We start from the raw sequence: 24,150 nt of genomic DNA, 5'->3' as shown, positions 1-24,150 counted from the left end.
CTCACCTTCCCCAGTGTTTCTCACATTCCCCCAGTCGTATCTCACCTTCCCCCAGTGTTTCTCACATTCTCCCAGTCTTATCTCACCTTCCCCCAGTGTTTCTCACATTCCCCCAGTCGTATCTCACCTTCCCCCAGTGTTTCTCACATTCTCCCAGTCTTATCTCACATTCCCCCAGAGTTTCTCACAATCCCCCAGTCGTATCTCACCTTCCCCCAGTGTTTCTCACATTCTCCCAGTCTTATCTCACCTTCCCCCAGTGTTTCTCACATTCCCCCAGTCGTATCTCACCTTCCCCCAGAGTTTCTCACATTCCCCCAGAGTTTCTCACAATCCCCCAGTCGTATCTCACATTCCCCCAGTGTTTCTCACATTCTCCCAGTCTTATCTCACCTTCCCCCAGTCGTATCTCACATTCCCCAGAGTTTCTCACATTCCCCCAGTCGTATCGCACCTTCCCCCAGTGTTTCTCACCTTCCCCCAGTGTTTCTCACATTCCCCCATTCGTATCTCACATTCCCCAGAGTTTCTCACAATCCCCCAGTCGTATCGCACCTTCCCCTAGTGTTTCTCACATTCCCCCAGTGTTTCTCACATTCCCCCAGTCTTATCTCACCTTCCCCCAGTGTTTCTCATATTCCCCCAGTGTTTCTCACATTCCCCCAGTGTTTCTCACATTCCCCCAGTCGTATCTCACATTCCCCCAGTGTTTCTCACAATCCCTCAGTCATATCTGACATTCCCCCGGTGTAATCTCACGTTGCCCCGGTGTTTCTCACATTCCCCCAGTGTTTCTCACATTCCCCCAGTGTTTCTCACATTCCCCCAGTGTTTCTCACATTCCCCCAGTGTTTCTCACATTCCCCCAGTCGTATCTCACATTCCCCAGAGTTTCTCACAATCCCCCAGTCGTATCGCACCTTCCCCTAGTGTTTCTCACATTCCCCCAGTGTTTCTCACATTCCCCCAGTCTTATCTCACCTTCCCCCAGTGTTTCTCATATTCCCCCAGTGTTTCTCACATTCCCCCAGTGTTTCTCACATTCCCCCAGTCGTATCTCACATTCCCCCAGTGTTTCTCACAATCCCTCAGTCATATCTGACATTCCCCCGGTGTAATCTCACGTTGCCCCGGTGTTTCTCACATTCCCCCAGTGTTTCTCACATTCCCCCAGTGTTTCTCACATTCCCCCAGTGTTTCTCACATTCCCCCAGTGTTTCTCACATTCCCCCAGTCGTATCTCACATTCCCCCAGCCGTATCTCACATTCCCCTAGAGTTTCTCACATTCCCCCAGAGTTTCTCACATTCCCCCAGTCGTATCTCACATTCCCCCAGTGTTTCTCACATTCCCCCAGAGTTTCTCACATTCCCCCAGTCGTATCTCACATTCCCCCAGTGTTTCTCACATTCCCCCAGTGTTTCTCACATTCCCCCAGTCGTATCTCACATTCCCCCAGAGTTTCTCACATTCCCCCAGAGTTTCTCACAATCCCCCCAGTCGTATCTCACCTTCCCCCAGTGTTTCTCACATTCTCCCAGTCTTATCTCACCTTCCCCCAGTGTTTCTCACATTCCCATAGTCGTATCTCACATTCCCCCAGTGTTTCTCACAATCCCTCAGTCATATCTGACATTCCCCCGGTGTAATCTCACGTTGCCCCGGTGTTTCTCACATTCCCCCAGCCGTATCTCACATTCCCCCAGGTTGATCTCACGTTGCCCCGTTGTTTTATCACATTGTCCCAACGTTACACAAAAAAACTTTTTTGGTATAGGGGGAGCCAATGTTAAAAACTTAGAAATTTTTTCCCAAAATTTCGAAATTTTGAAAACATGTTTTTTGGAATCTACACATCATGATCGATGCAAATATGCAATAAAAATTTTTTGGCCAGTGCAAAAAAAATTTCACAGAAAAAATCGGGGGTCCCCTTTCCTAGACTCCAACCGCGAAACTTTGATTTCATAGAATTGCACAGTTTTTGAAGAAACATTTCTCACCTAATCCAGGTTCGTCTTTAATTTCGTCGCTGTCGAGATTTCCCCCATTGAAAATCCAATTGCTATCGTCAGTCTCGAAGTCCTGGTCCGACTCGACCTCAACTTTGACCCCGGCATAGTCCCTGAGTTGTGAAAGTGCAACCGTGAGGTGGGAACACGTAGATGGGAATTGTTGCGAAATTAATATTTCCAAAGATTCCGCCAGTTGTGATGGCAACATTGCTAAATTGTGATTTGGTTAATAAAATCATTGCAAGTATCATAAAAATGTGCAAATGTCACATTACTTATTTTCAATCAAATTATGGAAATGAATTAATTTCTTACGTAATGTTGATGATGATTTTAAGAGTACTTTAATGTTGACCACTAATCGAGCAATGGCCGTGGTCAAGTCTTCCATTTCGGAGAGGACCTGGTCCATTTTAATTTAATTTGTTTGAGAAAAAGTGGACTATTTTTTCAGGAGAGCGAAAAACATTTGTACTGGAGGAAAATATGTAAATGTTGACAATCGAATTTGAGCAGAAAATTCGTGCCAAAAGTGCTTCGTATGAAAGTGAGACTGAATTCGCTCGACAAATCCATGAAATTTTGAGTTTTCAGTTTTACATGAAATTTTTATCATGATTTATTTTTGTTAGGTGAGGCAAAATAAGTAACCAAGCAACCCCGAAAAAGGGGTCAAAGGTTACGGCGAAGCCTAAGTATGCATTCCTGTATACCCTTCAAAAATGTCGACAAACGTACAGCCCAAACGGCTCATCTTAGAGCTTAGGTGTAAAAATGTGGATCAAGCTACCGCGGACCACGGATCAAGATACCACGGACCGCGGAGGTCCATCAACCTACCGCGGACCGCGGTACCACGGATCAAGTTACCGCGGAACAATAAAAATTGTCACTTTACCCCCAAAATCCTCACTTGACCCCAAAAATCTCACCTTACCCCAAAAATCGAATTTGACCCGAAAAATCTCACTTGCAAAAATTGAATCTGACCCTAAAACTGCATATGACTCCAACAATCTCACCCGCCGTAAAAATGGCATGTCGTCGTACTAATACTAAAAAGGCTTAAGTGCAGTAGTTGGGCGTACTCACGACAACATCTTATTTCGCATCGCCACTAATTTAGCAAATTTGCCAAGTTAAACAAGTGTTTGTCGTGAGGGATTCGCAAAACATGACTTCGCAAATCTAGCAAATCTTTTGTAAAAACACCTATTTTGGCGTTGTTTCCATGAATTTCTGGCTGGTAATGCTGAAGATGAGTTTGCGAAATAACTTTGAGAAATAAGAGCATACCAATTTGCTGGGTAAATTTGGGAAAAAAAATTCCATAGTTTTCCAGCCAAAGTTTTGCGAAATCTCGCAAATTTCGAAAAACTTCGCAAGTTATGTTTCTATGCTCAATTTGCGAAATATGCGAGACATGCGAAGGCTGACGTGAGCACGCTCAGTGTTCAATTTTAACAAGGTCTAAGTGCACAGTAAAAACTAGAAAAACGCCTAGCCGCAATTCCAAAATTATAAAGCGTGAATTATGAATATAAAATCATATTGTGCACTGGAATGTAATGATTTAGTCAGATAATCCTGATATAATATTCGAAATTTTGAAAACACACCCACGGGGGGTGTGGCTCTCGTCGCTTAAATCAAGTTAAATATTTCCTGACATGCGATACATATGTATATATAATTTTACCGAGCCCAATGCGGCAATCCCAACTGAATATTCCAAATTTGGAAACCCATACGTGGGTGTGGGTTTCAGATAATTGTTTCAGATAGTTGTTATATAATTAGCATTATGTGACTTAATCATTGCATTCCAGCGCACAGTATGATTTTGCATTCATAATTCACGCTTTATAATTTTGGAATTGCGGTTAGGCATTTCGGCCGTTTTAAAATTGTGAAAAGACTGCACTTAGGCCTTGTTAGAATTAATACGACGATGTGAACCCAAAAATCTGTGGAATTGGAAACTTGTTGAAATTATGAAAATGTAGTTGGTTGTGATAAGATGTATGTAATTATGAAATCATCGCACTAAATGAGAAGAATTGGTGGTACGAGAAGGGTTCATGCCGTATGGTTATTTATTGAGATATAAAAATGCGCAACTTTGTATTTCGAAGTAGTTGTGCTTGGCTCGGACATTAAACTATGCATGTTTTCATCATTTCAATTTTATTGTAAATGGAAATATTTATTTTCATGATCTGCGTATTACTTGAAAAATATTTCCTCCATTTTACAAAAATAATTACAAATCCGTCTTATTTCTGGGATAAATTAATGAGGGATTTTTCAATCAATTCGATGAATATTGTTTACGCATAAAAACGACTAGGCAATAAATGATACATGCATATTTTGTGTAAGTTTGAGAAATGATGTCACCAAGTCCAAAAGGTTTCATAGAACCTTGCATACATGAAATGCCTTCAAAAACTAATTATGCGTGGAGGAGGAGGAGATGAGAAATAGACCGATTGCCCTCTCTCTTTCTTGCTCCTTCTGACCCTACTGGGCACTGTAAATGAAACTGGATCCGTTGCATACTTCGCCACTGTTCGGGCAAATTGTTCAGATGTTGTTGCGCTACAAGGAAACAAGGCAGCCTAGCTAGGCCGGCTAAAAAATATAGTATGCATCCCACGTATAAAAGCATGTAAGAAGTTTGGGTTAAGTGGTTGAGATAAAGAGGTGGGACAGTTGACGAAAACCGAACTAAAGAAAAACAATGGTGCTGACTGTTAAAATTTTCCCCACGCTCAACACCATTCTGACAAAGGCTACACCCAACTGTTAACTCCGTGCACATAAATATGTCACCGAAAATCCTATTTATGGCTCTCGCCCCAAATCCATGCACACGACACGCTCAATTACAAATTAGTGACAAGGGGAATTTGTGAGGTGTACATATTTATGTATTATTTGCTGTACACATCTGTACGTATAGGGAAATTTAATTATTTTAGCGATGCAGCCACATTAAACCAGAGATAATTTGTTAACGGCGTTCGATTGTTAAGCAATAATTGATTATCCTAAAAATATAAGTCATTAATGAACAGACAGGACATCAATTACTTAATAATTTTAAACTATAGTTTAAAATTGCATTATAATGCAATTCATTTATGTAAAACATGAAATCTTATTCGTAGTACCATCATTTTTACTACGCTCTTGTAACAAGAAAATTTGTGCTACTTAATTTCTCATCACTTGCCCACAAAATTTGAAGCATTAGATTGTACATATGTATACATTTGTACATAGGTATACCTATGTATAAGATGGTACTTGAAAAAATGTCAGTTATGATTGGATATTGACATGCACAAAAAATTGAAAATCCAAAATTCAAATTATATAATAGTGTCCTAATTTTATTGTTTTTATAAGTTAAATAAATAATTCTTAAGTCAGTAAAGGAAATAATTGGCAAATCCTTAAAATGAATATTTAAAACCAACTAGTTAATAGGTAATAATAAACTCAAGTCGTTAAATATTTAAAATTAAAACAATTAAATCATCAAATAACTAACATGATCTAACAAAGATTTGTAGCTTAATTAAAGCTTCTCAGCATCCACTACGTAAAGTCGAAAAGTAGCCCTTGTATGCCTGCCCAATCCAGCTGGTTAGGTTTTCAACACTAATACCCGAATGAAAGAGCGAGAAACAGTTGGATTGAAATTTGAAACATTTTATTGTTTCAAAGAAGTTTACGAAATGGGGAACTTATCTTGGGAAAATCGGACTACTTTCCCAGTGTCGTTATCCCTTCGTCGAGACACAGTCAAGTTAAGTGTAGTTTGTGAGCGATTCAATTTAGAGGAAAGTGGCTGGTTGGAACAATGGAAAGCCTGGTGAGTAATTGCAAAGTTTGAAATTTTAATTTTGTACGCTTATTTAACCACGATAAAAAAATTGCCCTACATTGAAGTTATCATCTAACCCCCTACACAGGGTGGTCTAAAAGTGTCGCTTCGAAGGAAAACACTTTAATGGAAAAAATTTCACAACGGTACATTATTTTCCGAGTCGCCTTTGAAATTCATCATTTCAAAGGAACGATCGTGTACCATGTTCCATCAGTTTTACCAATAAAAAATCCCAACTTCAAATCCTCACGGCTAATTAAAATTGATGGCATAAATTGATGATTTTCCGTTTACAAAACCTTCCATTGTAGTAAGCCATTAAAGCCATTCTGTATTAGATTAACGTTAAGGTAATCATTACTACGCCAAATACCAACGTGTGGGGCTGGATGGTCTCGAAACTGCTCCCTCCAAAATACGGAGGGGCACTTGGATGATGCTCATAAGATTAGCTCCACCCAAGTGTAAGGCTCATGAGGTTTAGCTCGTCAAGGTGTAGTACTCGTGGTGTGGACCTCTTTATGAGAGGTCCACCTGTGGACCTCTTTATGAGAGGTCCACCTGTGGACCTCTTTCATAAGTTAATTGACTTTTTAAATTAAAGGGGTATCAACCTTCTGGTAATGAGAGCGATGGCAGCACAGGGGATTCCTCTTCTTCGGATGAAGACGACAAACCTGGTAATTTATTATCGCTGTTCGCCTGCAAAACAATTTGTAATTTAAAATTCATTCGCATTAAAATTTATGCATACGCCAAACCCTGAAAATGATTGTCAAGGCGAGCTCCGGTTATGTGCGATTAAAATGACGAGGTAATACCTTCTTCCTCCCACACTAAGAAGAAGTCACGTAAAATGAGCATAGCAGCCCTAAATAAAATTTCTGAATTGTGTAAAATAATTAGGCTGCTCTGCCCCAATTTTGCATAAATAAACCTAGTTGACTGACAATGCGATGACGCCAGAGGTCTCGCTACAATTTTTATGAATCTACGTAATTATATAGATTTATATAAATAATTAGACACATGTTTCGGGTTTTTTCATAATGCTCAGTTTGAACGAAGTTATGTTAGCACCAGTGAGCGAAAATTGGCAATCTTCTTTGGAAATGCGTTGACCTTTGTTTTCATTTCTCCTCTTTTTTTACTCACTTTCGCTTCTAGCAACTTTGACTCTGCGGATATTTTTTAAAATTTAAAAATATAAAATAAATGTATAACGGATATTTGAAAAATAGAGTTATTTAAAATTAATGATAATCGCTATTTTATTTTATTAGTTATTCAATTTGGACTATTTTGACAATTTTTTTAATAATAGCAGGAAAAAATATTCTCAGCGGACATAATTTATTAAATGAAATAACCATTACCATTAATTTTAGATAACTCGATTTTTAAGTTCTTTAATAATTTAATTTAATTTCTTTAATAGTTTCGAAATATCTGCAGACTCAAATTTGCAAGAAGCAAAAGTGAGTAAAGAAAGAGGGGAAATGAAAACAAAGGTCAACTCATTTGGCAGGGAAAAATTGCCAATTTTCGCTCACTTATACCACCACAACTTCGTTCAAACTGAGCATTATGAAAAAACCCGAAACATGTGTCTAATTATTTATGTAAATCGAAATAATTACGTAGTTTCATCAAAATCGGAGCGAGACCGCTGGCGTCATCGCATTGTGAGTGTGGCATCAAAAAGATGGAATAAATCGAACTTCAATATTTGTACGTCACAAATTCTTTCTCAGGGCGGCGATGCTCGTTTTACTAACAATTTCTCTCCGCTATAAGAAAAGGGTTATTTGCTCCTGTTAATCGCACATATCTAACCAAGTCTCACCCAACCAATCGTTTTTAGTAACATGCACACTCTATTGGTGTGTTTAGATTCGGAAATAATTCCCTACCGGATCAGTTTGTTTCAAATTTGGGTTGTCATTACCAGAACGATAATGGTCGTAATTAACATGCCGTTAGAGTCATATACATATGTATATCCTCCTAGTAGAAATGATTTAATAACAATTGTCCATTTCCAACCTTTATTTTGCTAACAAAGCTTACATGTAGTGTCAAATAAATTAGTATTTGTAAAGTTTTTTAATGTTTGGCCTGTTAATCGGCCATGAGTTTTTGAGTTTTGAGTACAAATTCGATTAGCAACGATTAACAAAAACAGCACTTACAATCGGGAGGCAAAGAGCACCTAAGTTTAAAAGACCATCTGTTTAGAAACAATATTTGGCACATAACTCAGAAAGTTATGGGCGCCGCAAGATCGCAAAAAAGCTTGATTTCAATAGGACTTTATGCTTTGGAACACCAGCTCAGTCAGACTTTCCATATTTCTCGAGTTTTAACTCTCACATACGATAAGAAATTCTTGTTTCAAAAATCCCGGGCATCAATCTGTCATGCAAAAAGGGATGTAAACGTTTGCCAATTTTGTTTGCCAATTGTAAAAATTTGCAACTTATATAAAATTCCAACCAAATTAAAAGTTAAAAACCTATCAGTACAGCTTTGCGGAGCCCGACCCAGGGTAATGAAATATCGGTGTGGGTCACCCCAAACGGTCACTCACGATGAGAATTTTGTCAATTGCACGTCATATCCTTTCCTTAAAAGCCACTGGCTTTCCTTATGCTAATTTTCATCTCCATTGAATGACTTTGAAAAATCGGTATGGGTCACCCGTTGGGGTCCCTTCGAATGAAAAATTTTCATATTTCACCTCATATTCGTTCATTAGAAGCAATTAGCTACCTCCATGCTAAATTGCATCCTTCTATCTCCATTTCGAATATTCAACAGACCCCCACCACTCAAATGACCCCCACCGGTCAACCACTAGACCGATTTTGCTCATCTTCGAACTTGATTCCTAATTTGGCATGTTCTAAATGTGTGCCAAATTTCCAGTCGATAGGACAAGTTTAAAGAGAGTAATCGATAGACGGACAGACAGACAGACAGACGGACATCACGGGTACATAAGCCCTGGGTCGGGCTAAAAATAAATATGTTTCTTATTGCAAAAAAATGCGAAATTTTTCAACGAATGAAATTTGTCACAATTTTCATGAAAAAATATCAAATTGACGAATTTTTCATAATTATTTGTTATATTGCGCAAAAACAAAATTTTTTAGTATTGAGAAACTTTTCTGCAGTATATCAAATTATTAAACTTGTTAATTTTCTTGGAATTTCCCCAGAACGACGAGATTTCAATTAGGAAAATTTTGCAAATTTGTACAATTTGCAAAAAAATTGGCAAATGTTTGCATTCATTTTTGCAAGACAAAAAGCCGGGGATGTATGGAAGAAGATTTCCTTATTGTATGTAAACTTGAGAAATAAGGAAGGTCTGAGCTGTTGTTGCAAAGCATAAATTAATATTGAAATCAAGCGTTTTCGCGAACTTACAGCGACCATTTCTGTTTATGAGTTTTGTGCATCTGCGCAAATGCCGGACCAAATGTTGTTTCTAAAGAGTTAGTCTTCCAAACTGAGGTGCTCTAAAAATAATCTGGGTTGAACATGGTTTGTCTCCTCATTGTTAGTCACAAAATAATTAATTTTATGTCACGTGATTACCATCGGCAAAACATTTAAGAGGAGGACAAGGTGTCATCCCTGAATTTAAGCTGATTTCCAATTAATTCGTGTTGTCTAACCAAATTTTTTAGCCAAAAGCATAGCGTATTTACCCGTCATGTCCGGAAAATACCTTTTTGAGCACGGTATAATTTGCACCAAATTCCAGGTGGTAGCAGGAGCCAAAACGAGTGCACGACGCCACACATGAGCCCGGAATCAAGCAGGAGTCCTACTAGAGGCAATACTCCATAAACTCTTGCAGCACAAAATCTCCTAAACCCTTTGTTTGTAAGTACCGAGTGATTATTATAACTAATTTCTAGGTGTTTTTGCGGTTAGAAGGGTTATGTGGGTGTATAATTGAAATCCTCAGAAAGGAAATCTTCAACAAAATGGGAAGCCAAACTCAAGCACGGATGAAGCAACAAGACTGCAGTTACAAAATCCACAAAGCTTTGCAACTATAAAGATGAGCGAGCTGAGTAGTATTATAAACAACTCGATACTACAACCTATCACAAAGGAGGAGAGCCGATCATCAAGCAATGGATACGTAAATACTGCAAAATATTATAAATTTACATACATACTTAATGTTCGTACATTTATAATATTAATTACAGATATCTCCTCCTTCAGCTGTTGATCAATTTCATCTGAACATTAATTCCGCGTTCGAAACGATAATCAAGAACCGAGCCAAGATTAAAAGTGTGAAACCTCTAACCCACAAAGAGGTAATCAGGGCTAGCAATATTTGAAGAAATGGTTGATAATAATGCCCTAATAGATACCCTAATAGATTAATTATGTTCGAATAATAGTGTGTGCACTTTTAATTTTGATTGTGATTAACGCAAGAATTCATGAAATTTAAGGAATTTTGTTGTTCTTAGCCTGACAGAAAGTCGATGGATACCCATAAGCCTCTCATCGGACAACTGATCAACGATAATGGTCAAAACAATTCGGATGTACGTCCTGTCATGCAAATGAAAAAAAGTAAACCAATGGTACCCAACACGCAAATTGCTCATCACTCGCGGAGTATTAAAGACTGCTGGGAAGATGTTGGCCAGAAGGAAAGGTCAAGTCCTCACCGTTCGAGGTAGGTATAAAATAACTATTTTTAAATTCATTTCACAGTGTACATTGTACATCGTCCAGCCTCACCGAACGTCACACAAACGAAAAGGTGGATCGGAAAAGAATTCATTCTAGGCGCTCAAGGGAGAAAAGAGCGGCTAAGACTGACGAGCGTAGCCGGTCGAGGTATAGCTTACATATTAGTTATTTTTAAAGCAATGCAAAAATATCATTTTGGTCACAGATCCTCCAAGCACTCAGGCGAGAAAAGTACGGCAAACACTGACGAGCGTAGCCGGTCGAGGTATAGCTTACATATTAGTTATTTTTGAAGCAATGCAAAAATGTCATTTTGGTCACAGATCCTCCAAGCACTCTAGCGAGAAAAGAACGGCAAACACTGACGAGCGTAGCCGGTCGAGGTATAGCTTACATATTAGTTATTTTTGAAGCAATGCAAAAATGTCATTTTGGTCACAGATCCTCCAAGCACTCTAGCGAGAAAAGAATGGCAAAGACTGACGAGCGTAGCCGGTCGAGGTATAGCTTATATATTAGTTATTTTAGGAGCAATGCAAAAATGTCATTTTGGTCACAGATCCTCCAAGCACTCAGGCGAGAAAAGTACGGCAAAGAGTGACGAGCAGAGCCGGTCAAGGTAAGGATAAAACGAAACACGTTACAAGTTGTCACAAATATTGCTTATTTCCAACACATAACCAACACCCACGATTTAAGTAATGAAAACTAAATATTGTGGTTATTTGTTTTTTGCTGTTATTTCGTTGTGCAGGGCATCCTCATCCCAAAACGAACAAGAAGCAACAGCAACGATAACGTCTGTCCGAGAGAGGTAAAAGAGAAAAAATCGTGATAAATTTTCATCACTGTCCATGACTTTTAGTTCAATTATCAACTATTTTTACTGCAACTCCATTTTTAGATCTAGCTGTGAACCAGTAAATTGGGAAACTAAAAGGCAAAACTCACCGTCATCTTCTTCATCTGCAAACCTACTTGAGCTGCTTCAAAAACAAAAAGTATTGGCAGAAACGGAGGAAATTCGGGTTAATCTAAGCGGCAAGTTAAAAAGTAATCCTGTATTTCTATTAATTTGAATATTCAGTGACCTCTATCAGAATTAATTGTGGAATGTACTAATGCAGGACACGCGATTGATGTTAACGATGTCGATGAATCTTTTTTACTGGACAACGAGGAGCGTCGAAGGATGATAATTCAATCCGCAGCAATCCAATACGGGATTGAAAACTTCTCGACACTTGTGAAGAATAATTCTCCTACGTTATTTGCTCAAATTGAGATTGCCCAAGGCAGGCACGGTATTATTAAGAAAATGATGGCGGCATGTACAACGTTTCGCCAGGCGTTGAAAACGTATGGAAAGGAATTATCAGATCTCGAAGAGGGGCTATGGCTGAAAGATTTCGAAATGGCAAAAAAAATGACAAGTATTTTCAAATTCGTACATACAAAATTTGAACCCGATGTTGATCTCGGTAAGCACATTTATGTATAAATATTTAAGCTATTTCTAGTTACTCTATTAGACTTCTTTCTCACCTGAATTTGAGTGGAAGGATTTTTCTTCAATTTATGTAGGGTTTTGTATAATACTAGTAGCCACAAATTTATATTTTGGTACTGGGTTTAATTGGTTTTGGGTACATGAATCAGATAAAGGTCATTTTATTTTCTCCTTAGAAATTCATCACCAACAATGATCTTGTACTTATCCTTCGTATTGTATTTGTTCACAGCTAAACCTAAACCTCTCATTGTCGTATATTCTGGTTTGACGGACTTGTTGATGTAGTATTTTTATTGCAGCTTTTGACTCAATGTCAATCGCCCCCACTTTACCGGCTATAACCGTTCCTTCTAGCCCAGGGTCGGAAATTAGTGAAGCAGATGACTCAGACGAGCAGAGTTTGGGAAATTCTGCCAAGCAGAAAAGAGGAGGCAGAGAAAAGGAGATGCAGAGGCTACCAACCTGTCACATTTGTAGTAATTTTTTTTAAATAAATAATACTGTGTGTCATAATAATAATAATGTGTAATACTTGCATTGCGTTCATTACGTTTTTTATTTTTTTTTAATTTCAGAAATTAGTTTTACAACTGGTTACAGTAAATCCAGACACATCAGGGTAGCCCATGGCATTGGAACTTTCCAGTGTCCCTTTGTCGAAAATAAGGACGGTAGAATGGAGCAGTGCACGTATTACACATGGGTGAAGCAGGATTTTGTTAATCATTATACGGCAAGACATTTAAGAGGAGGACAAGGTGTCATCCCTGAATTTAACCTGCACAAATACGAGGAGGGAAAAACAGATAAGCACAACTCGAGCAAAAAATAAAAATAAAGTTGAAAATCATCAGGAATTATGTATGATTGCATGATGTCCTTAAAGTTAATAATTGAGCTGCGGGTTCAAGTATTTTCGTGTTGGTTTGTTTTTGTTTTATGGCTTTTTTCACTATGGAGGACTTTAAGCAGTGTTTTTTTCGTGCGTAATTATTTTTAGGTATCCATGCATTGGAACATTATAATATTTTTTACGTTTTTGCATTAGGATTTCCTGTACCTTTGCAGATATTTCGTGGATGTTATTAAGCAATGAAAAACAATTTTGTGCAGGTCTTATTTAAAATCAGAAACATTTTTTATTTTAAATGACATCTCTAGTTATGTTTTAAATTCTATTTGTCTTTAGTGTTTCTCGCTAAAAGTTTGTGTTGGTCATTTTGTTTGTTACAATTTAATTCGCTATTGTTAGTTTTAGTTTATTATAATTTATGACCAATGCGATATACTTAAGCACGCTGGTCAATGTAATTCCATAATTTAGTAGTTATGCACATGCAATTCTAGGGTAAGTCATGACCGTAAGGCAATAAATTATGTATATATATCTGGTAATTGAAATGAGGTGAATATGTAGAGATTTGAGCATACAAGATCCATAAACTTTATTCCATCTTCATATTTTTACTTTTGCCATTATTGCACACAATACATACGTCGCCTCCCACGCTCAACTTGAGGGAATGGAATGCGTTCACCTAAACATACACTTCAACCAAATAACATGTTGGATAAATGTGACATAGAAAAAGATTCTTTATTTTTGCCTGTTACATATTCTTTACTGCTCTTCCATTTTTCCACCTTCGCGTCAATTGAGAAGCCTAATACCAATTTAAGAAATTAGTCCGCATATTTTTTATGTCAACTTAGCCCATATTTATTGCACTACTTACAAATTTGCTTTCTGTATGTAAATTAGCATAAAAAATAACAGGTTGAATTATCATCGCCAACTGATCTTGATTAATTGTCTTTTTGTACAAAAAACAGGAGCAAAGAACGGAAAGAATGCCGCAAGTCGTTGGATCGGAACTAACCACCGTTAATCTTCTACAACACAGGTATCATGATCGGAAATATTTAAAATATAAAATCGTACAAAATGTTCATTGTATTCGGTTAGTATAATAATTTCTTTCCAGGTCAACAATTTTTTACGTTCTACATATGCGGGCAGTATTCTTAATATTTTTGCAAATCTGAATAAACAGTGAATAATAAATTATTTAATAGGAGGCATGAGTTTTGAGAAATGATCTGGCGAAACCGTGGCATGCCCACCTGATAGGTTAATTTCGAAACAAAATTCACATGGTTTCAATGCAAATTATTTTCAAACTCATTCTAATTTAAAGTAATCTTATGCTCAAGTTCTTAAATATACAAGAAATAGGTTGAGGTGAGCACGCCCAATTAAGGCAAAATGTCAAAGAATTTGTTTTGGAAAAAATATGCTCACCAACCGTGACCATTTACAGTTTTACTTGAAACATGTAAATAATCATAAATATTGTTGCTAGGTCATAATCCGAACGAGGCCGATGACGTGATGGCATTGAAAACAACGAAAACTATACTAAAAGTCATGTCTCTATGTGCCAAGCTAAAACTAAACACCACGTCGATGTTGCCACTTATCAAAATGTGGCAACCACTGAAGGGCCTGCTCCATACCTTTACGTGTAGAACGAAAGAACCCTTCTATTTCTAGCTTGGCATAAAAAGAGTTGACTTTTATTATGCCTGTGGAACACTTTCTTGATATGTAAGCTATATCCGTCCAAACTAGTAATGGAAATGCATTGAATATTCATACACGGTAAAACCAACCAGATTCATATATAAAGTTAGGTACATCTTTCTCATCATACTCGATGCATTAAAATTCTGTAATAATGCAGGTACATACCATCGTCTACCGCACAAAAAGTGGTTTATCCAGTGGGAGGCATTGGTTGCATATAACACACGATGCAGCACAACCAAGTTATTTACGAAATGCTAAAAGAACTTTCTTTCAGTCTGCCAGTTCCAATTCTTAACCCGCCTTGCACGAATGTATAAAGAGATGATTATTTGGCGTTTGGAAATAAAATCAGAAGAATGACTGGAAAAATCGTGCTTTTGTTAGGTGGCATTTTAGCTGTTCAGTCTTTGTATATTACCAGTGTGCCAATCACGAATTGGGGTAATTACCTTGACCCTGTAGAGTGTCCTACCGGATCTTTCGTAACCTCATTTAAATTACGAACTGAGTCGTATCGGGGTCAAGCCGTTGACGATACGGCCCTAAACGATATTGAAATTCGTTGTACCAACCCCACAACGAAACGTGTAGTATTCACGGGAAAAAGCCTCTCGCCACATGGTATGTGTAAAGTTATTTATGTGCGTGTGTCTTATACATATATATTAATTCTAGACGGCAAGCTATTTTTAAAATTGTAGTGGTTAATTTGACCAACAAGGGGACCGTAAGAACTGTCAACTCTCGATTTCCTTCCGAATAGCCTTACTTGATAGCTAATATAATGAAACTCAAACCTAGTCATAGAACACGTGGTGCAAATACACGTTCCGCGAAATATTTAGCGAGAGCCACACCGGAACCAGCAATTTTTCCAATGCTATTAACATCTGTAATTTCATGCTGATTACGAATTTGCCAAAATGTAATGCAAAAGTTGCAATTTTTTTGCAAATTGCGAAAATCTTGTGAACTTGAAAAATTGGATTGTTTATGCGAAAAAATTTTAGTTCAAAATAAAAATGTTCCTTACTGCAAAAAAATCGCGAAAATTCCCGACAATTTACAAAAATTGGGGTTCATAATTTTTAAACCCCAATTTGTTCAAGAAAACAGAGACGAAACAAAGAAGTTTGTCTTTTTCTCATTTTGTCATTCCGAAGGCTGAAAGCTATGTTAATAGCATTGAAAAAATTGCAGCTTTTGTTGCGGATCTAGCTAAATATTTTCGTAATTTTGCACCGCGTGTTGTACTACAAAGTTTGAGTTTCATTAAATTACCTATCAATTAAGGTTATTCGGAAGGAAATCGAGAGTTGGCAGTACTTAAGGCTCCCTCACAAGATTTAAATCGTTTCTAATTGCAGATGGGTGGGGAAATTGGGGAGCCTGGAAAGATTGTGGAACTGATCCCTACGTCTTCAGCGGTTTTCAGCTACGAGTAGAACCAAATCAAGGGGAAGGGGATGACACAGCTACTAATAACATCCGGTTTAAGTGCCGGGGAAATTCGAATGGAACGACATTTGCGGATGTGGTTGAGGGAGACGGTGGTAATTTTGGGTCATGGGGGAATTGGTCGCTTTGCCCGGCGCTGCACGGGATATGTGGTTATAGACTCCAATTCGAAAAATAGCGAGGAACTAAAGGTATGTATGTAATGAACAACACCATTTTTTTCCAGTATGCATAGTTTTAACTGATAGACGACAAAATACTGCTTGAAAAGTTGCTTCGTACCAAAAATTTTGTGCATTCCACACGAAATTTGCCATGGTCATTCACTGAAAAGGCCAAAATTTAAAACTTCACCTTCTTAATTTTTACCCACATCCATGTACAGTGCCCTTCGTGACATCAGCCGCGGTTTGGACACGACGAAACTTATCAAACTGTAGTCCAGCATTATTTCGGTCGTTTTAGATTATTAACTCATTAAAAACTTCAGAAACTCATTTAAAAAAAAGTTCAGATTAGGTTGGGCTGGACTTGCCAAAGTGCTTAATCCACTCAGATTTTGGTCGCACTTGTCGGAATTTTCAAGAAATTTTCAGATCTCCAAAAGGAGGATTTGTCAAAAACATTTAACTTTTCCAAATGGTTTCCAGAATTAGCTATTAATTTATTATTAATTTAAAATGATTTTTTAAATGGTTTTGAGGACCAGATTTGTTTAAAACTATACAGTTTTATTTTTATTCAACCAAGCTTTCTCCAACTAACGTTGTCTTGTTCAGAGTCATAAATATACAATTGTTTTTCTGACAGAACACTATTTCAAAAATTTTTTGTTGTTTGCTAAATAAATTATAATCAATTTTCCTAGGAAATTCATGGATTTTTAATGAGGGGAATAATAGTTGGTAACCAGATAGGATTTATTCTCCTACCATCCTTGATGTTCATGCTGGATGGATTTTTCTTAATATATAACGCTTCTTTAATTTTTCTGGGATAATAATTATTATTAATTGGTTGGTATTTGTGTATTTGATGAAATTATACTTTTCAAAAACTTTTAATTTTTAAAAAGTAAATGTTTTTGTCATTTTTCAAAATTCAGAAATAAAATGCCAACCTCAAATTATAATCGTTGCTAGGATTATGTCGCATATAATTTCATGAATTTCGTGTAATTTGCATGTAAAATTATGTTTAATAATTCTGAGAAAGCACGCCCTTCTAATCTTGCAATCGAGTTAAAAAATACAGAGTTGTTAAAAATCCTTATTTTGACTGAAATTTACTCAAAAATTCCGGCACCTGCAAAAAGATCGCACCTTAAGGAACACACAAAAATCTGACAAGGGAACCTTAAGTAGACTTCAACTCGATTTCCTTCCGGATAGTCTTAATTGATAGACAATTTAGTGCAAATTAAACTTTGTCATAGAACATCCTGTCCAAAATCGCTTTTTCGCGAAATATTTAGCTTGATAAATTAAATACCAATTGCTATGAAATTTCATGCTGGTCAGTGATCACGAACATGCAAAACCGATGCAAACAGTTGCCAGTTTTTTACAAATTGCAAAAATCCGCAAACTTTTCTAAACTTGAATATTTATGCAAAAAAATAAGAAGCTAAAAATTGTTCTTAAAATTGTTCCATAAAATTGAAATTCATAACTTCTCATGATACACAGACCAAATTTCCAATACTGGTCTACTTTAAGAATTTTTCAAAACTGTTTTTTTATTAGATTTTTACAAATTCCTACTAATTGTTATTGTGAATCTTTTGCATATTACTGTAAGGCCTGTGTCGATATTGGGTCTATCTAAATAGCTAAAATGGTTTGTTGAATATGCAGAAAACTGACAATACAAATTTCCAAAATCTTTCGTATTTCTGAAAAGTTTGACGATTTTTTTGAAAAATAAGTTGTTAACTTATTTTTTGTATTTTTTTGTAGTAAATAATAAGAAAAAGCGTTAAATTTGAAAGGATTAGCAGTTTACAGATTTTCCCAATTTGCAAAAAATTGACCGGTCTTTGAAATTTGATTTGTTTATCAGGAGAAGTTATGAAGGACAAGGAGCATTAAGGGCTGTTTTCCGGCTAACGTTTTGAGCATCGAGCGTTTCGAGTTCTAACCCGCTTAATTTTATAGATCATGGTAGTAGAAGAAAAAATCATAATGGGCGCGTTGCCATAAAATGCCTCCCTCACCTTCTGTAGGCCAAAACTGAGGACTTCGCCATATCAACTATTGCCACCTTCAGGGGCCATTATACCCAGAACGGCTAAAGATTTCTTAATACTACCAATTTGAGAAATAATGGTGGTTACATAGGGTTCCTAAAAAACCGCATACCGAGCTATTATCATTCAAACCCGCTCCACAAAAAAATCAAATGTCACAAAAAGCATTATTTTTGCTACGTTTTTTTAATATTTCGCTTACTATGTTTAAATCTCACCGTAGGTTTTGGATCGAGTAATTTTTATTTGGAAGAGCAACTACACCCAAACAACATACAAAAAATTTGGCCATGGGTATCTCTTAGTTTTCGAGATAAAAAATCAAATATGTGAAAATTATCAAGTTTTCATGATTAAATTTTGACACGTTTGATTTTTTATCTCGAAAACTAAGAATGTACCATCTCCAAATTTTTGATATGTTGCATGGGTATAGTTGCTCTTCGAAATAAAAATTACTCCAGCCAAAACCTACGGTGGGGTTTAAGCACAGTAGGCGAAATATTTGCAAAAAAAACGTAAAATATATGAATTTTCGTGACATATGTTTTTTAGTTTAGCGGGTTTGAATGATGGTAGCTCGGTGTGCGGTTTTTCAGTAACCTTATGCTAGTACCATAATTTCTCAAGTTGGTTGTATTAAGAAATTTTTAGCCGTTTTGGAAATAATAGCAACTGAAGGTGTCAAAAATTGGCATGGCGAGATCTTCCGTTTTTGGCCTACAGAAGGTGACGGAGGCATTTCTTGACAACGCGCCCATTATGACTTTTTCTTCTACTATCCTGGTCTATAAAACTAGACAGGTTACAATTCGAAAACTCTCTTAGCCGGCAAACATACCTTAATGTCCCTCCTCCTTCTAATTTCCAAAACAAATCGAGAATTGTTTTTCAATAAGAGCAATTTTTCGCTTCTTAATTTTGTTTGTATAAATATTCAAATTTAGGAAACTTTGATGATTTTTGCAATTTGTAAAAAAATTGCAACTGTTTGCATCATTTTTGCATGTTCCTGATTACTGACCAACATAAAATTGCATAGAAATTGGTATTTAATTTATCCAGATTTTGCAAACTTGATTTCAACGATCCGAAGGCAGTATGTTGTATGAATAGCATTGGAAAAATTCTAGGTTTTGGTATGGCTCTCGCTAAATATTTCGCGAAACGTAATTTTTCACCGCATGTTCTATGACAGAGTATAATTTGCACTAAATTGTCTATCAATTAAAACTTTCCGTAAGGAAATCCAGAGTTGATAGTACTTAAGGTTCCCTTGTAAGTTCGTTTATTCTTGTGCGAGAAAAAGTTAAATTAATACAGTAACAATGAGGCAAAACCCCTTTATCCTGCGCATTGTGAGAATAATGATTTCTGCAGGTGACGATTCTGCCGTAAACAATATCCATGCGAAATGCTGCTTGCTCCATTTTTATTGATGTTACAACAAATCGGATATGTTATTTTAGTAGGTTGCTTACTTAAATATATGGTCAGTAATGCTATAGTTTTGTATGCATTTGAAGGTTGTTAAATTAATATTATCCCCAAAAAATTATGAACTTAAGCAAACAGGTTTATTTAAAAGTTAAGCTGAATTCAGGGACAAAGCAGTACATTTGTGTTCAAATATTTATGTAATAATTGATCAATTAGATATTAGTGGTAGACTGCTAATATAGAGTATAATTAATTCTTGATTATATTCGGATCAAAGTTACCCATTGGCAATTATAAATCATAATTATTTGCTCATAAAAAAATCTCCAGAATATGACAATTTTTTGCAAAAAAATTACTGTACACTTTTATATATATTTTTAACTATAATATAGGGGTACAGATCCTATTTGCACAGAACTAAAAGCTGACCTTAATCAGCGGTGGAAGTTTTTATTGAATTTCTGAAATTTTATTTTCGAACTGTAGTTACTAGGCATCAAAAAATCGTTTTGTTGACAAAAATTAGTTACAAAATGACGATGAGATGGCATTCAGAAGTCGAAGATCTCATTAACCACTTTTCCGAGGGACAATTGTCACAAATGAAAATTGTAGACAACTTTAAACTATCCGGAAATAGTGTTTCCCCTTCCACTATGGATCTACGGAACTTAATTCCGTTGGAATTAGTTTATAATATAAGTTACCGGGATTTCTGCAGGGTTTCGTTCTTCCCGTCCAAAACTATTTTTCCCACGGCAGGTGGGAAAAAGTGGGAAAAACCGGGAAAAATGGTATCTACCGTCCAAAACGGGAAAAATGGCGGCCCATGTGTTTAGTAATGGGGAAAGCCAACTTCTTTAATACTCAATATTTTCGTAATACGACTTCATATTCGTCATCTCCACCAAATTCTGAAAATTTTGGTGTGTAATACGGCCACTTTTGAACAGCTTTGAACAGTTTTGAACTTTTTCCCCATATTTCCATATGAATACATGCTAATTTTAAAGATTGCTCGATTTTAACCGTATTACCCACTGATTTGCTAAGAATTTCATGGAGAATACGAATATGAACTCAGATTTTGAAAATATCAAGTTTTAAAGAAGTTTCGGATCGCCCCAAACCACAGTATTTCCCATTTCTTCCATTTTCCCCATTTCCCACTTGTTTTAGTGGGTGGTAAAAAGTGCTTTTTTCCCACTTTTTCCCACTGCCCTGGTCAATTTGGTTTTTACCAATCGAAACCCTGGATTTCTGTCGCCCGAGAGGTATCGGCCCCCAAAAAAAGGATCGCGTACCGTTTTTTGAAAAATCGACGCCCCGAGAGGTCCCGCAAATTCTCCTTACCAAACTAATCGTGAAAAAATTGTCAAAATATCTAAGCTTTGTGTGAATTACGTCACCAGGGACAGGTTTCAAAAAAAGGTCAAAACATAGACCAAAGTTCACACGTTTTATAACTTCATCTCAAAAAGTTATCTGAAAACGACCCGGCAGATAGCCCTGTTAAAACAAAATCTATGAATTTCAATTCCTAACACTCAGATACCTATGTAATGTCGTGATGCCACTCCTTTGTATTTTTTATGGGTTTGGACGTCTACAAGATGCGATTCAGCTCAAACGAGGTGCAGTTTTTAGTGGTGTTTTGGAAACTTCTTCAGGAGGAGGGTAAGATGTTTGCCCTCAAAAATATATGACAAGCAACGAATTCGTGGAAACCGCGATATAGACTGGGTAGCCAATGACCTGGGGAACACATTAAACTGACGAAACAAATTCATGGGCGCCGACAGCAAATTTGAGGCCAGTGTTAATTTTTGTGCAAATAGGATCTGTAACCTTCAGTAGTGTCAAATACTATCAAATTAATTATAGCTTACGTAATAATAATTTTATTCCCAGGTTAGAACAACAGAAAGACTGTTCAAAGAATTAAGTTTTCGTAAATACAATCGAAGGAAATTAACAGTGAATAACCTAGTGAGCAGATATCTGACTCCATTCACAGCTATAAATAAAACCATGTTTAGGAAATAATAACGTTATTCATATATCATACTTGGGACTATGTAAAATAAGCTCTGTAACCGTGTACGTGGAAAACAATTGTAGTATAAATAAAGCCAATAAAGTATTAGTGTTATTTTCGTAAGTCAATAACGCAGGTACTAAAAATTATTAACCTTGCAAAAACTAAAATTTGGTTCTTAATGACACAGCGCATACTGCTAGGCTTTTGTTAATAAGATTCATTATTAAATATAGATTTGTGGGAAACAGCAGAAAATATGTAGATTTGCTTCTAGATTTGCTTTTTAATCTGCAAGCGGATTCGAAAGAAGAGGCAGTGCATTATTGAACGATCTTGTTCGGCTATGTAACAAGAGTATATGCATTACGTGTTCTCGGCCGTAGAATTAAAGATTCATTGCTTCTTGCTCCAGTCGTCTTTCGGCCGCACGTGTAACAATAGCATTATAAAGCCGATGGCATTTAGAGAAAAAGAAGAAGGTCCAACTGGGAATAACGAGAAGCAAGAGAAGTCAGACTATGGTGTAAAGTAAGGTGTATATTTCAGTGGGAGAATCTCGTATAGGGTAGTTTTTTGCGGCAACGAATCGTGGGAGCATGGCCAACACTGCAAACGGGCCAATCCGATAGCGATAGCAAAATGCGGTCAGACCGAGTAGTTCCAAAGCAAACAGAAAAATTGACCCAATTGGCATTTCGTATGTGAAGATGGCGCTGCTTTCGGTGTTTGTTGGACCCTCGCTGGTGATCACAATAAAATCAGGGTCGAGGATGTCCTCAGCATTGTTGTATTTCATAGCTTGTAGCCCTCCTTCAAGTACCGGAATCCAATTATGAAGTGAGCTGAATTGAATGGGAAGGATTTGACCCCATTTCACAGATGGCATATTAATGTCACAAAATTTTCTGTAAGACTTGCCAATAATTTTTCCTTCGTACATTACGCAGCAGCCACACCCTAAATCGAAACGAATCGCACCAACATCCACTTCGTGTTTGATATTCATAGTAAATCCACTATCGCAAATAACCGTTGCTCCAAGCTTTGGTAGATGTGCCACAACCAGGGAATCGTCGCTAATCTGAGTAACCGAGGTTTTGGTACCTTCTACACATTTCAGCTTACAGGCCGACTTATTCTACAAAAGGGAAACGGCAATTATTAATGGATGTTGACTCGATCAATGTATTGTGACTGTATGCATTCGTCAGTAACTTAATTGACAATTATGAATTATTGTACCTCGTCAGCAGTAGTGGAATCCATCATAGTCATCAAGCAATAATGGCCAGGCATGTCGGAATTGCTTGCCTGAAATCGATACAACAATTGCAAAGTTGAGCAACGGATTCAACAATGGTTAATACGTATGCATATAATTGACACCTGTGGTAACTTGCAGAATCCTGTCCCGATGGGATCACATTCATTTTCGTCCAAGTCAGAGACAGGGTAATCAGAGACAAAGATTTGTACTGGTACACGGTAAAAACCGATTTTTTCGGTTTAATTGGAATTTTAACTTGAACTATTCCACCATCATTGTCAAATTTACACTTTGCACATTGCATAGTATAATACATGGAACTTTCTTTTGAAGGCACTACCATTTCAAGACTTGGGTCAAGTTTTTTTTCCAGTTTAACTAGTTGAGGTTCCAGTACAGCTGGAGGTACGAACACCAAATGCACATTGCCGTCCCTACAGTCAGACAAGGCGGAAAAGTGGCCAACAAGAAGAGCTAGGTGATTGACTGAATTTGAAGAGGACATCTGATTGAAATTTGTCGCAGTAATCCAATCCGAGATGGTCGACCCAAACTTGCCGTTATTAATCGAGAACTCTTGTGCGAAGTTTTTGTTTGCGAATTTCACAACGGCCGCTGCAACTTTGCGTGTAGCGGTAAATGATGATTGGATTGTTGGGAGGTCCGCAAACACTTTGAATTGCTCTGGAAGTTTTGATTTCAATTCCGCCAGTTTATCAGCAATTGCATGGTCGGGAACAAACAATTTATCTTTAATGAAATCCAATAGTATTGGCACACCCACCGCAATACCGGTTTTTACCACCGTTCCAAAAGCCCCTCTACGGCCTCTTGCATTTGGATCAGTCTGATTGCCATTTTCTTTGCCTTCGATGTCCGTGCTGCTATTAATACTTCGTCTCCTCCGCGAAAATTCAACTTCTCCGTCTAATTTTCGGTCCTC

The 24,150-nt window shown here is 37.1% G+C and overlaps 1 protein-coding gene across 1 annotated transcript; it reads left to right on the top strand.

The window, feature by feature from the left end:
- Positions 1–5,623: 5,623 nt before the first annotated feature.
- Positions 5,624–13,555, top strand: LOC118439272. The gene is made up of 16 exons (XM_035860433.1): positions 5,624–5,898; positions 6,518–6,593; positions 9,689–9,810; positions 9,896–10,075; positions 10,146–10,259; positions 10,419–10,630; positions 10,690–10,794; positions 10,853–10,912; positions 10,971–11,030; positions 11,089–11,148; positions 11,207–11,266; positions 11,402–11,461; positions 11,552–11,700; positions 11,775–12,128; positions 12,460–12,636; positions 12,736–13,555. Exons 4-16 carry the CDS (start codon positions 9,992–9,994, stop codon positions 12,990–12,992), a joined length of 1,752 nt encoding a protein of 583 aa, XP_035716326.1. The 5' UTR covers positions 5,624–5,898; positions 6,518–6,593; positions 9,689–9,810; positions 9,896–9,991; the 3' UTR covers positions 12,993–13,555.
- The last annotated feature ends 10,595 nt before the right edge of the window (positions 13,556–24,150 follow it).

Source organism: Folsomia candida, unplaced genomic scaffold (assembly GCF_002217175.1).
Source record: "Folsomia candida strain VU population unplaced genomic scaffold, ASM221717v1 Fcan01_Sc032, whole genome shotgun sequence".
Lineage (NCBI taxonomy): Eukaryota > Metazoa > Arthropoda > Collembola > Entomobryomorpha > Isotomidae > Folsomia > Folsomia candida.
This window is presented reverse-complemented; position numbering and strand designations above follow the sequence as displayed.